This window comes from Ammospiza caudacuta, chromosome 11 (genome assembly GCF_027887145.1).
Source record: "Ammospiza caudacuta isolate bAmmCau1 chromosome 11, bAmmCau1.pri, whole genome shotgun sequence".
Taxonomy (NCBI): Eukaryota; Metazoa; Chordata; class Aves; order Passeriformes; family Passerellidae; genus Ammospiza; species Ammospiza caudacuta.
In genome coordinates this window covers 6349736-6362170 of record NC_080603.1, presented here as the reverse complement: position 1 = coordinate 6362170, position 12435 = coordinate 6349736, and the positions used below count along the sequence as shown (strand labels likewise).

Below are 12435 nucleotides of genomic sequence, written 5' to 3'. Positions count from 1 at the left end.
TTTTAACTGTAGGGGTACACAATGGTCTTGGACTGACTGTCCAGACATTCACCTACTAAGGTAAAAATTGACACCATTAATAATTAATAGATTAATGAGACTGTACTCTAAGTTAATTAGAGTATGCTTTAAAAATTTGCGGAGTCCCCCTTTCCAGTGACCTTCTTAGGTTACACATCCTTTGCCTTCTTAGGGAGGAGCTCTGGTTTTGGTGACCACTGTGTAGGGAGGAATATCCCCCCAAAATTCTTGTTCCAACAAGAAAATCAGGCAGTCAGTGGGCCCTGGGGGTGCTTTTCAAGAGGAAGACTGGAAGAGTGCTCAGTAACAAATACTTTGTCTTCCTGGACTGACTTTGTTCACCCTGGCTGTTGGTAATACTGTTGCCATTCCATCTCTCCCAGTGGCATACCCGGATTGTGTGTGGGTGGGAAGTCGACAATGAGCTCTGTGGCAGTTTTGACCCAGGAGAGCTTTGCTGAACACCGCAGCGGCCTGGCCCAGCAGCAGGTGAAAGGTGAGTTCCTGTCATGTGCCTCTTGATCCAGACTACACAGACCTCTTAAAAGTGTGCATTTGCCTTTCCTGAATTAGTGTTTTACTAGACTAGCTTTCTACCCCCAGCAGCACAGTGCAAGACTGTGAGCAGATGGGCCTGAACGCTTCAGAGAGTTCTGGCTAGCAGTGCTTTCAGCCCTGGGATGGGGCACATCAAGAGTGGGGCACTGAGCTACATGAGAGCCTCATGGATCAGTGTGCTGGGCTGTCATTTCCACCCTTTGCTCAGCCAGGTGCTGGGCGTGGTCACTGACCATGCAAACTGACTCTGTGGTGGATTTTGGCGTCCATTCCCAGCTGTGAGCTGCCCCATTTGGTATGGCTCAGTGCACATAATGTACAGCCATACAGGCTTTCCCTAGACTTTGCCCTAACTATAGTCCTTCTCTGCCTTTTCCCTGGGCTGATATTTGTCTTATCCCCTTCTGACCTGCACCCTTTGGTCCTTTCACTTCTTTCAGCTCAGCCTGTTTTCCCCTAATTGAACTCCTCTTGACAGAGTTGGCAATAAGGTGCTGTTCACTCCCTGCACCCCCTGTGCCAGCTCAAACAAGGCTGGTGGTTTGTGGCATCCACTGCAGTCTGTGCTGTGCTGATGTCAGTCGTGCTCCAGACTTGGCAGCCCCATAGGCATAGTTGTAATAGGATTAATAGCAGGGCACAAGCCATTTGCTCTCCCTTGTTAGTGGTGCCTAATTACAATTGCACTGCCTGTGAACAGGGGCATTTCTGCAGGGAAAGTGACTCATTTGCCCTATTTGCTTTACTCCAGTTACAGCTTTAAACTCTGAAGAAGAGAATGATCCTCCAACCTACAAGGAAGCCTTCCCTCCACTCCCTGAGAAAGCACCATGTTTGGAAGCTGCCCAGGAACCTGCTGGTCCCTGGAGCAAAATTCGACCAATAAAGGCTTCTGTCATCACTCAGGTTGGTGTAGTGGATGTCTTATCTCCTGTCTTTTCCCCACTCCCCAAAGTAGGTGAAGTGAAGCATTCCCTGGAGTATGAAATCCTTGGTATATCAGTCAGCCTCTTTGTTGTATTTTACCCTGGTACTGCAGCTGAGAGCTAGGACTGCTCTGGAGGGGAGGGATGTGTTGGAAAACTGTCCAGAAGAAGCTCTGCATCCCTGTTCCTCAAATAGCTGAAGCAGGCCCAGAGGGAGGATTGCAGAATTCCTGTAGTGAGTGCTAATCCCCCTGTAGGAAGAGTCCCAGTGTGGGGCAGACTAGCTGCTGAAGTGCTCCTGCACTTCCCTGGGCACAGCTGCACAAACTGGGAGGTCAGCTTGCCACCAAAGTCCTGCATAGCCATGAGAGAGAGAGGAGCTGTGAGGCAAAGCACACTGACAGCTTGCTGTGCTCTTTTTGTGTCTGTGGCTGAGCAGGTGTTCCACGTGCCGCTGGAGGAGAGGAAATACAAGGACATGAATCAGTTTGGAGAAGGGGAGCAGGCCAAGATCTGCCTTGACATCATGCAGAAGACAGGAGCTCACCTGGAGCTGTCTCTGGCAAAGGACCAGGGCCTTTCCATCATGGTCTCTGGCAAGCTGGAAGCAGTCATGAAGGCTCGGAAGGAAATTGTTGCTCGGCTGCAGACTCAGGTGAGGGCAGCTAACTGTTCTCACTTGATCCTTGCTCCTCCCCAAGACTCCTGAATGCTTTGAGACCCTTGGGTGTGTGTGCTTATAAGCCAAAGAGGTGTTATTAGATGACTAATTCAGCTTTGCCATATATTTTCAAAGCATACAGTTGGCAATTTGGAATGGAAATGAGGCTTAAAATAGGGTTCAAAGCTAATTACAGGCCATGGTGTTGCATGAAGGGTGGAGTCTTCAACCTGTGACTTTGTGCTGAGGTGCTGGTGCTGGCAGGGTACAGGCCCCTCACACAAAATTCATGGTGTGTGAGAACAGAGTGGTGCTTTCTCTGAAGTCCTTCAGAGAAGAATGTGGAGGGATGGGAGAAAGAAAAGTAGAGAAGAGGGAGTTCTGCCAAATGGTGGAAGTTTCATATTGGGGTTCTGAGTTATGTAACTTGAGCCCCATTGGTAAGTAATTACAGACTGCTTGTTTCAGTTGCTTCTCCTTTCAGTCCTCTGCATTTTGATTTCTTACTTTCAGGTTCTTGAGTTCATTGTCAAAATGGTACTTCTTGTTAAGATCCATCATAGCCTGGTGTCACGCTGTGTTTTAAAGTGTAATGTCCAAGGTAGTTAATGCAGTAGTTAATACCATGCCTGCTCAGTGCTGTTCAGCCCATGTGTCATACCCTGCCAGAGGGATGAAAAATGGACAAACTCTACATAATGTGCATCTGAAAAAATAGTTTAGGTTGTACTACCACAGATCCATGCCCCACATGTCCTCACATATCCCTCCTACATGGCCCCAGGTCTGAAAGGTGTGTCTGTGTTGCAACTTCTCCTAGGCTTGGCTGGCATCAGTATGTGGACAGGAAGTTGAAGAGTCACACCAAGTGATCTGGTTTTGATTTGATTTATTACTTTTTCCATTGTAGGTTGAATTGTAAGTGCCTAGTTAGTTAATAGTTACATATTCCCTGGGATCAAGAGCATAGTAGCAATCCTAAGCTCTCAGGTCAGTAAAAACTCATTGAGAGGGCAGAAGTCAGGAATCCCTGTTATTAAAGGTCTGTTAGCCAGACCTTTAATACTGGATTTAGAAAAGTTCTGGGAACCCCTCTTTTTCAAGAGAGAAGCAGTCCCTGAAGCAGTGTGTGCTGCTTTGAAGACACCTTAGCACTCAGTAATGGTAAGCATAGTTGAGCTGTCTGCCTGCTGGAATAAGTTTCTGGTGTTGAATTTCAGTTTCCTAGGAGTCAGGCTATGTCTTCTTCTCTGTAGCCTTGGCAGCAGATATCAGAGTTCAGATAAACTCTACCCCAGAGCTGTCATCCCAGTTGCTCTCTGGTGCTGAGAGACTGAGACAGTGGAGCATAGACACCTCCTCATCTGTGCCTGAAGGCTTTTGCTTGTTCAGAGTGTTGGTCCTGGGAAAACAGAAGGTTTTTTAGGGAATGGTGGGGTTTAGACTCCTGGAATACAGGCACTTTAGATCAGCTCCTCTGGCATTGTGTCAGTCTTGTGCTAGATGGATGTGCTGGAAGACACTGTGTTTACTCCTCAGTTGTAGCACTAAGCAGCATCTGAAAAGCTTTCCCTGTGCAGGCAGGGGCTCTCACAGATCCTTGGCCTCTGTATTGCAGGCTTCAGCGACAGTTGCCATCCCCAAGGAGCACCACCGCTTTGTCATTGGAAAGAATGGTGAGAAGCTGCAGGACCTGGAGCTCAAAACTGCAACCAAGATCCAGATCCCCCGCCCAGATGACCCCAGCAACCAGATCAAGATCACTGGCACTAAGGAAGGGATTGAAAAGGCCCGACACGAGATCTTGCTTATCTCTGCTGAGCAGGTACCTCAGTCCTGTGATCTCTCATGTTGTTATCTGAAGGGCCATTTTGGTTCTCTGTGGTACATTAGATGTTTGTAGCCACCATGGTCACAGCCAGTGGTTGTTGTCATTACATTGCAATGGTTCCATATTGCCAGAGTTTTGTACCCCCTTGATGTTTCTTGTAGGCAGCTCCCCTAGGCACTGACTCTTCTTTGTCCTCACAGCAGCCAGCTGACTCCAGTTCCCTCAACCAACCAATCCACTCTTTTATAACACTCTTCCTATTTGCTACAGCTGTGGCCTGTTAACATCAGGCCAGCTCCTAATCCTTAAAAATTAACCCAGCTGCAACTCTTTAGGGGGTAAGATTACTTTCTATACTACCTTTATATTCTACCCCCCTACAAATGGTAACACTGTTAGTCTGAACAGAGATGTACACCATTCCACTGGCTGTTTGAGCACTGCTTCCAGGTTCTGCACCTTCTGCTTGTCCCTTTTGTCCATCTCTGAAGTCAGATAAGCACTTTTCATATTTTGAAGTGAACCACATTAGATGCCAGCTAAGACAAGAGATTAGAGACGAATATCCTAAATTAAGAACAGCAGTGTTGGTAGATGGAAAGGAGTGGAACCTGCAAACTGGAAAGGTGCTTGGGTTAGAGTGTCAAGCAAGACAGCACTGGGAATTCAGCTGTATGTGGCAGAGATGTAATATCACCAGCAGTTTCCCTGAGGGCTATTCTGGATTCCTGTAGGATAAGCGTGCCGTGGAGAGGCTGGATGTGGAGAAAGTGTACCATCCCTTCATTGCTGGCCCTTACAACAAGCTGGTGAGTGAGCTCATGCAGGAGACAGGGACACGCATCAACATCCCCCCGCCCAGCGTCAACAAGACAGAGATAGTCTTCACAGGGGAGAAGGAGCAGCTGGCCCAGGCTGTGGCTCGTGTTAAGAAGATCTATGAGGAGAAGGTATGGATGGTCCCTAAAGTTTCCCATCTTCCCCTCACCTGCTCACAGCCCCTCTTCCCTTCTTGTTCTACTTCTGTGCATCCCTCAGTTGTATTCTCCTCGTGTCAGCTCTTGCTCAGCAGCCCTTGCAGTACATGGACCTGGGTCTTACCATTTCCTTGCTCAGCAGAGTGGGACTTGGGGTGATTCTGCTGGGGAGGTGACAGATCTCCTGCTTTTTTGTGTAATGGAAATTAGCAGACCACAAAGAGCGCTCTGGGTGCATGTTTTCACAGGTGCTGCAAAGGAAGGAGGGAAGTGTGAAGGCTACAGTGTGGCCAACTGACAGTATCAAAATTGTTACATGAGTAGACGTTGCTGAAAAGTAAATTTCACCTCAGTTTATTTTCCATTGCTAGTGTCACTGTGAATATCCTTGTTGTGGGTTGTTGGTCTGTTTTTCCTCATGGTTACGTCTGCATTTGTACCAGTCTGAATTTCAACACAGATAATCAGCTTATAGCGTGGTGTTGCATTACAGCACTGCCTGGGGACAGCTGGGCATTGTGCAAGGGCAGGGGTGTGTATGTGGTCTCTTCCATGTACTGTCCCAGGGAGCTTAAACAAAATTTTTGTATTTCACCTGTCAGTTTTTGAGAATAGGGCTTTCTGTAGGCAGGTCCCAAAGATTCTAGGGTACTGCAGAACTCCTGTGCTCACCTTTGCTTTGATCTTTCCTGGGTGCTGAGCTTCACTGCATCTTGTGTCTCTTCCTTTCACTTTTGTCCTTCCCTGCTCCCTTGTGATTGATGCTCCAGTGCCTCTGCTCCTACAGAAAAAGAAGACTACTACCATCGCTGTGGAGGTGAAGAAGTCCCAGCACAAGTATGTCATCGGCCCCAAGGGTAATTCCCTGCAGGAGATCTTGGAGAAAACTGGAGTCTCTGTCGAGATCCCACCCACTGACAGTAGCTCGGAGACGGTGATACTGCGAGGCGAGCCTGAAAAGCTTGGGCAGGCATTGACTGAAGTCTATGCAAAGGTACTGATGGAATGGGCCAGGCTCCTTTGAAAGCCCCACAAAAATACATCCCTAGGCACTGACAGATGGAGGGGGGTGGTCTCTGTCAGGCTGTCAGAGTTGCAGCTTGGAACTCAATAACAAGGTTGCAGCATGGGAATTGGAAGTGAATTTTTGTGAAGGCCTCTTGCAGTCCGTCCATCAACAGCTTCTCTGTCTCTCAGGCCAACAGTTTTACCGTCTCCTCGGTCTCAGCCCCCTCTTGGCTTCATCGTTTCATCATTGGAAAGAAAGGACAAAACCTGGCCAAAATAACTCAGCAGATGCCAAAGGTATGGATGAACTATTAGCTTAGCACCAGTTGAAGTAGAATGTGGTTTAATCCAGATCACTCTTTGTAGAGAGAGAAATGTATTCTGGTATGGATAAAACCAGGGAGGAAATGACACAGATCTCATCATATTCAAGGGAGCTACCAACCAGATTCTCCTGCCTCAAACTCTTTCCATCCTATGTTACTTTCAAGCATTGAGTCCTTCAAAGAAAGCTTTATGTGTTAGTATTTGGAGAATTGATGTAGTAGGAGACCTGGAAATTCTGAGTTCAATGAGACTTCTCCCTTGTGAGTTAGATGGTATCTGGAGAAGGGCTAGGTGAGCAATTTCTCCAAAGCCCTTGCAGACTCCAGGACAGCACCAAAACTTTGTGCTCTAGACACCAATATGACCAAAATTGTAGGTTGCCTGCTTCAGAAATCATGTGTACCCTTAGTGGAAGGGATTGATGGTAGGCCTGACAGACAGCATTGACCTGACTTGTGTCTTGGAAAATTCTTACTGGTTTCCTTGCCTTGTGTGTCAAGGTTCACATCGAATTCACTGAAGGAGAAGACAAAATCACTTTGGAAGGACCTACAGAAGATGTGAATGTGGCACAGGAACAGATTGAAGTCATGGTTAAGGATCTGGTAAGTTGCTGGTGCTAGTTCTACTGTATAAAAAGAAAGTGGGGAAAGGTGGGGAAACAGAAGAGATGAAGTGTAGCTCATGTCTGTGGGTATCTTCACAGGCTTAACAGAACTTGCAGAAGGCAAGTTGTGTGGCAGGTGAACAAAAACCTTGGTTATGAAGCTTTTCCTAAAAAATCACGGGCACATCTTCAGTCTTTTGATGCAGAGAAGGAAAGATTCTCTTTCAGTCACAGCTGGAGAGGCATTTAAGTCTCTTTAAATGTTTCACAATAATGGTGCTCTCAGCTCAAAGCAGAGGAGTGTTCTGCTGTGCTCACTAGCAGGAGGAGTGCTTGTAGCTGCAGCTGGAGTCAGTGCCTGCACTGGCAGTGGGCACAGGCAGCAGCAGAGGGGGCCTGCCCTGCCTAGCCCTGTGCAATTCTTTGTAGATCAACCGGATGGATTATGCAGAAATCAATGTCGACCACAAATTCCACCGACACCTCATTGGCAAGAACGGAGCTAACAGTAAGTGGGGTGCCTTTCTTATCCTTCCTCAACTCAGACTCTCTGTCATAAGCCTATCATATCATGGCTCTGCAGCTCAGCCAGGGTGCTGCCTCCATCACATTGCCTCTGCCCTTTTGGAGTGAAGTTGGCACAAGAAGATAAATGGGCAGTGAGGCCTTGGGATGGCTTTAATGCCTTGGAAAGTTGAACAGATTACTTAGCTGTGTCCTGGCAGAATTTTTGTGTTTTGGGGAGGTTAGAGAGTTGTCTTTTTTCTTTTTTTCAAGTTCGTCTATGTGAATTTCATTTTAGAACTCACTTGGGTGGGTAGAAATCTGCATGGTGAGTTTTTCCCCAAAAAGAGAATTTCATAGAAATGAATGAGCATCTTCTAGTCTAAATATGGTGGTGTCTGGGGAAGAAACAGATTCCTCACTTTGGCAAATGAACTATTGCCTCTAGATGCCATAGTGTTTAATTGTACAGATTCCTGTGTAGCATGGATCTGCTCTTGCAGATCCAAAGGGAAAGAGGCACTTTCCCCTGATTCAGCTCCATCCCCTTGGCCTTTCCTCAGAGGCTGATGTACTTCTTAAAGCCTCTAGTCAAGGTGTCTTTGCTTCCAAATGGTGCCTAGCAGAGTGTGTCACCACAGCCCTTGCCTTGCAGTTAACAGGATTAAGGACCTCTACAAGGTGTCTGTGCGCATTCCCCCGGACAATGAGAAGAGCAACCTGATCAGAATTGAAGGAGACCCACAGGGGGTCCAACAGGCCAAGAAAGAGCTGCTGGAACTCGCTTCCCGTATGGTTAGTGGGATGTGATGCCTGGGAGGTCACAGGGTTTGAGCTCTTGTGTTCCCTAGTAACCTGCTGGTAGAGGTGTGTGCCCCTGGCCCACTGAGCACTTGGATCTTGTGACAGCTGCAAGTTCCTCTATTCCCTTGGATCCCTTCTCTGTCAGCCTAAAATAAATTATATCTGGAGGAAAAACATTGATGATCAGCAAGCTGTTGGGCAGCAAACTGGTAATAACAATTATGTGGCTCTCCTGCTGAGCACTCCTTGTAAACTCTGTTCTCCACAGGAAAATGAACGCACCAAGGACCTAATCATCGAGCAGAAATTCCACCGGACCATCATTGGGCAGAAGGGCGAGCGGATCCGGGAGATCCGGGAGAAATTCCCAGAGGTAAGGCTTTCCAGGAGAGGAGGGATTCAGAGGGCATAGTTCCTACTTGGGTAATAGACACATGATCAGTAAAGTCATAAATGTAGTGTCTCTGTGAGCATGAGAAATATCTAACTGATCTGTTAGTGCTCATACATCTAAAATATGTGAGAAGATGGTTCAGAGACTGCTGACATGGTTACCTGCTTCCAGATGGCAAAGGAAATGTGCAGGATCTCCCCAACCTTTGCACGTGTCTGACATGACAATCATTATATTTGTTTGAGCTGACCTTAAGTGACCATTTCCTGCAGGTTATCATCAACTTCCCAGACCCTGCACACAAGAGTGACATTGTCCAACTCAGAGGTCCCAAAAACGAAGTGGAGAAGTGTACCAAGTACATGCAAAAGATGGTGGCAGACCTGGTAAGGGACACTTCTGTCTGCTATTCTCTCTTCCATGCCTGAATAACCCTGGAATAGTGGAGAGCTGTAGTGGTTTGGCTGGGGCTGACACACCTCAAGATGAGGGAACTGTGGACATGGTTCTATGTGTATGAAAGCAGGCAAGTAATACCTGTTATTTAAGGGCTGTAGGAGAGGGTACATCTCTTGCTTGTTCTTGGAAGTGTCCCATATGAAGAATTCACTGGGTCTAAGCCTGTTGTCAGAAGCTTGTTTATCAAATTCCTGGGGTGGGGTCTCACTTGCCAGGATGGTGTAATCTTCAATTCTCCCTTTCTTTCTCTCTTAGGTTGAAAACAGTTTTTCTATTTCTGTTCCCATCTTCAAACAATTCCACAAGAACATCATAGGGAAAGGAGGTGCCAACATCAAGAAGGTGAGATATCTTTCCTTTCTTTGCTGCTCATTACCATGATTGCCTACAGTGAAATCTCATTCACTGGTCTCCCCTGCTCATTGGTAATGCAAAATAAAACCTCCAAGGCCTTTTTTTCTGACATGGGACACCTGTCAAATAATTTTTCTGGAATTTTTTTTTTGTGGCAGATCCGTGAAGAAAGCAACACCAAAATAGATCTCCCAGCTGAGAACAGTAACTCTGAGACAATTGTTATCACGGGCAAGAAAGCAAACTGTGAGGCTGCTCGTCACAGAATTCTGGCAATCCAAAAGGAACTGGTAAGTGAAACAGCTGGCCTGTGCCAGATCAGGGACTTGAAAACATAAATATAGGAGTTACAAGAGACATAAATAGAGAAGTGCTTGTAGTGAGGCATGGCAGAGGGGAGACAAATATGGATGTCAATCTGTTCTTGATGCTTCAGCTGAAGTTTGTGGCTGCTCGTGTGTTAGGAGTGGCCAATCCCAATTCCCTGTGGTCAGGCATTTCTGACACTTAGCTCTGCAGAGCTCCTGGCAATGTGGGAGTTAGGGGGCAAGCAGAGTCTGTGCAAACACACAGCTATAGCTTGACTAACATCCCATACTGTCCTTGCTTAGGCCAACATCACAGAGGTGGAGGTCTCTATTCCTTCCAAACTCCACAATTCCCTCATTGGCGCCAAAGGCCGCTTCATCCGCTCCATCATGGAGGAATGTGGTGGAGTCCACATCCACTTCCCCACAGAGGGCTCTGGCAGTGATACTGTGACCATCAGGGGCCCAGCCCAGGATGTGGAGAAAGCCAAGAAACAGCTGCTACATCTGGCAGAGGAGAAGGTGAGCCTTGCCTTACAGGGGATGGAGCACGTTGGTCTGACCAGCTTTTTGTTTCTGGAGGTTGAAGTGATTCCCTCTGTCTGCATGGAAGGATTTTATGTCAATAGAACAAATCCTTCTTTGAGGGATTTGAATACAGTTTGGGTGATTAAAAGTCATACATTTATGACTTCCATCCTTGTGACAATGAATTCTTCTCTCATGGGCAGAAGAACTGTCTGTAATGCATCTCTGGGCAGACTGATGATACACTCAGAGTTAAGGCTCCTTGCTTTTGTGGTTTGAATATTCCTGGGTACCTGCACTTCTCTGAAGCACTTTACTCTGTAGATCTCCTTCACTTTTTTCTTGATCTCTGCATTTCAGCTCCAGTTCTCCCATTTCACTGCATATATTCAGATTTGAGAGCTTTTGGTTACAAGACCTTGCTCTGAGTTGTGGCTGACTGACTCAGTCATTTTAATAGCAAGCTTTCTGGGGTCAGCATGTGAACGTGCTCTCCATGGGAATTGGTTGGTTGCCTCTGGGAGCCTGGCTTGCAGCCGTTAGCAAATGATTGTGTTGCATTTTGTGCAGGTCAGACCCTTCTGGGGACGTCTGCTCATATTCTCATTGGTCATGCTGAGTGTACAGTTGGTTTTTTGGCCCTGAGAACATCTTTGGGGTAGAGTTTTTAATTTAATATATTGTATACCTTTTTTACTTTCAATGGTGAGCTGCATCTACTTTGCTTTTGCAGCACTCTGCAGGTAACATATTTACATGCTGACTGTTGGTGCTGGTGATATTTTCTGTATATTAACATGTTCCATGGGTGTCTGGCTTCTTTCAGCAAACAAAGAGTTATACTGTGGACCTCCGTGCAAAGCCAGAGTACCACAAATTCCTTATTGGCAAGGGTGGTGGCAACATCCGCAAGGTGCGGGACAACACGGGGGCCCGCATCATCTTCCCCACCTCTGAGGACAAAGACCAGGAACTGATCACTATCATGGGAACAGAGGAGGCTGTCAAAGAAGCACAGAAGGAGCTGGAAGCCCTCATCAAGAACTTGGTATGAACTTTTTCCTGCCTCTCACTATTGCAAGGTGTAATGAGCCAGCATGAAGGACCTGCTTATCCTAAAACCATTTGCTGGCCTTCATGGGAGCTCGGGAGGATCCTTCCTTACCTCAGGGTGAGGTTGTAAGCTGATTGCTGTTGAGTGCAGCCAATTGTGCCTGTCACCAGGACAGGGGTTGACTGGCTGTGTTGTGTTGGCAGGATAACGTGGTTGAAGACTCCATGGTGGTGGACCCCAAGCACCACCGCCACTTTGTCATCCGTCGAGGACAAGTTCTCCGTGAGATTGCAGATGAATATGGTGGTGTGATGGTCAGCTTCCCGCGCTCCGGCACCCAGAGCGATAAGGTCACCCTCAAGGGGGCCAAGGACTGTGTGGAGGCAGCCAAGAAACGCATCCAGGAGATCATTGAGGACCTGGTATGTTGTAGAAAAACTGTTTCTTCTGTACTCTGTTCCCTCAGTGTCCTGCTTGAACCTGCTGTATGACCAAGCTTTATGTGAACAAGTCCCGTGGTAATTCTTGGATTTGAACCTTTGCTGTCAACATACGGGGTCTGCAGACTTTAGATCCTGGCTTGAGAGTAGCAGCTGGCTCCAAAATGCCAATTCTGTATGAATTAATCTCCTCTGACAATCTTGGTTTTCAGGGGTGGAAGTAGGAGGCCAGTCCTTGATGTACATCTAGACATTAAAATATTGGACCCTTCTTGTGCCTCTACATGTCTGGCCTTGGCCAGTGGTTGCTTTCAGAGCTTTCCTGCACTGCTAGTATTGGCTTTTGGAAGCAGTCAAATGTCAAATCTGTTCTTTTCCCATCCATCTTTATATTTTTCCATTTCTTCTATTGCTTCCTCCTCTTCAGAGTACTAAAGAGTTTGAGCTTTGCTCTTGGAAGCCTTTAATGTCTTGAGTTCAAAGCAACCTTCTTTAAATCCTCTGCTCTTCCAAAAGAGAAATGATTCTTGAAAGTTTTGAGTTCTTCCCCTGTTCAGCCATTGTTATCTTTTCTGACTCCTCTCTGTGTCCGTTTTGGGTTTCACCATGCACAAACATCCTGTTTTGTGGTGTGAAAGAGGCTGCATCACAATGGAACAACTTTGCTTTCCCAC

At 46.9% G+C, this 12435-nt stretch overlaps 1 protein-coding gene across 2 annotated transcripts in view; it reads left to right on the top strand.

Moving 5' to 3' along the window:
• The window catches only part of HDLBP (high density lipoprotein binding protein), a 39154-nt gene that overhangs the window by 18117 nt on the left and 8602 nt on the right, over positions 1 to 12435 (top strand). For both annotated transcript variants that reach the window (XM_058812612.1, XM_058812613.1), the window contains exons 3-19: positions 405 to 517; positions 1331 to 1485; positions 1945 to 2160; positions 3785 to 3991; positions 4732 to 4947; positions 5762 to 5968; positions 6172 to 6279; positions 6810 to 6914; positions 7346 to 7424; positions 8076 to 8215; positions 8493 to 8597; positions 8891 to 9004; positions 9333 to 9419; positions 9590 to 9721; positions 10043 to 10261; positions 11094 to 11315; positions 11525 to 11743. In XM_058812612.1, the coding sequence (XP_058668595.1) occupies positions 442 to 517; positions 1331 to 1485; positions 1945 to 2160; positions 3785 to 3991; positions 4732 to 4947; positions 5762 to 5968; positions 6172 to 6279; positions 6810 to 6914; positions 7346 to 7424; positions 8076 to 8215; positions 8493 to 8597; positions 8891 to 9004; positions 9333 to 9419; positions 9590 to 9721; positions 10043 to 10261; positions 11094 to 11315; positions 11525 to 11743 (2607 nt within the window). In that variant the 5' untranslated portion in view covers positions 405 to 441. The remainder of the gene's footprint in view (positions 1 to 404; positions 518 to 1330; positions 1486 to 1944; positions 2161 to 3784; positions 3992 to 4731; positions 4948 to 5761; positions 5969 to 6171; positions 6280 to 6809; positions 6915 to 7345; positions 7425 to 8075; positions 8216 to 8492; positions 8598 to 8890; positions 9005 to 9332; positions 9420 to 9589; positions 9722 to 10042; positions 10262 to 11093; positions 11316 to 11524; positions 11744 to 12435) is intronic.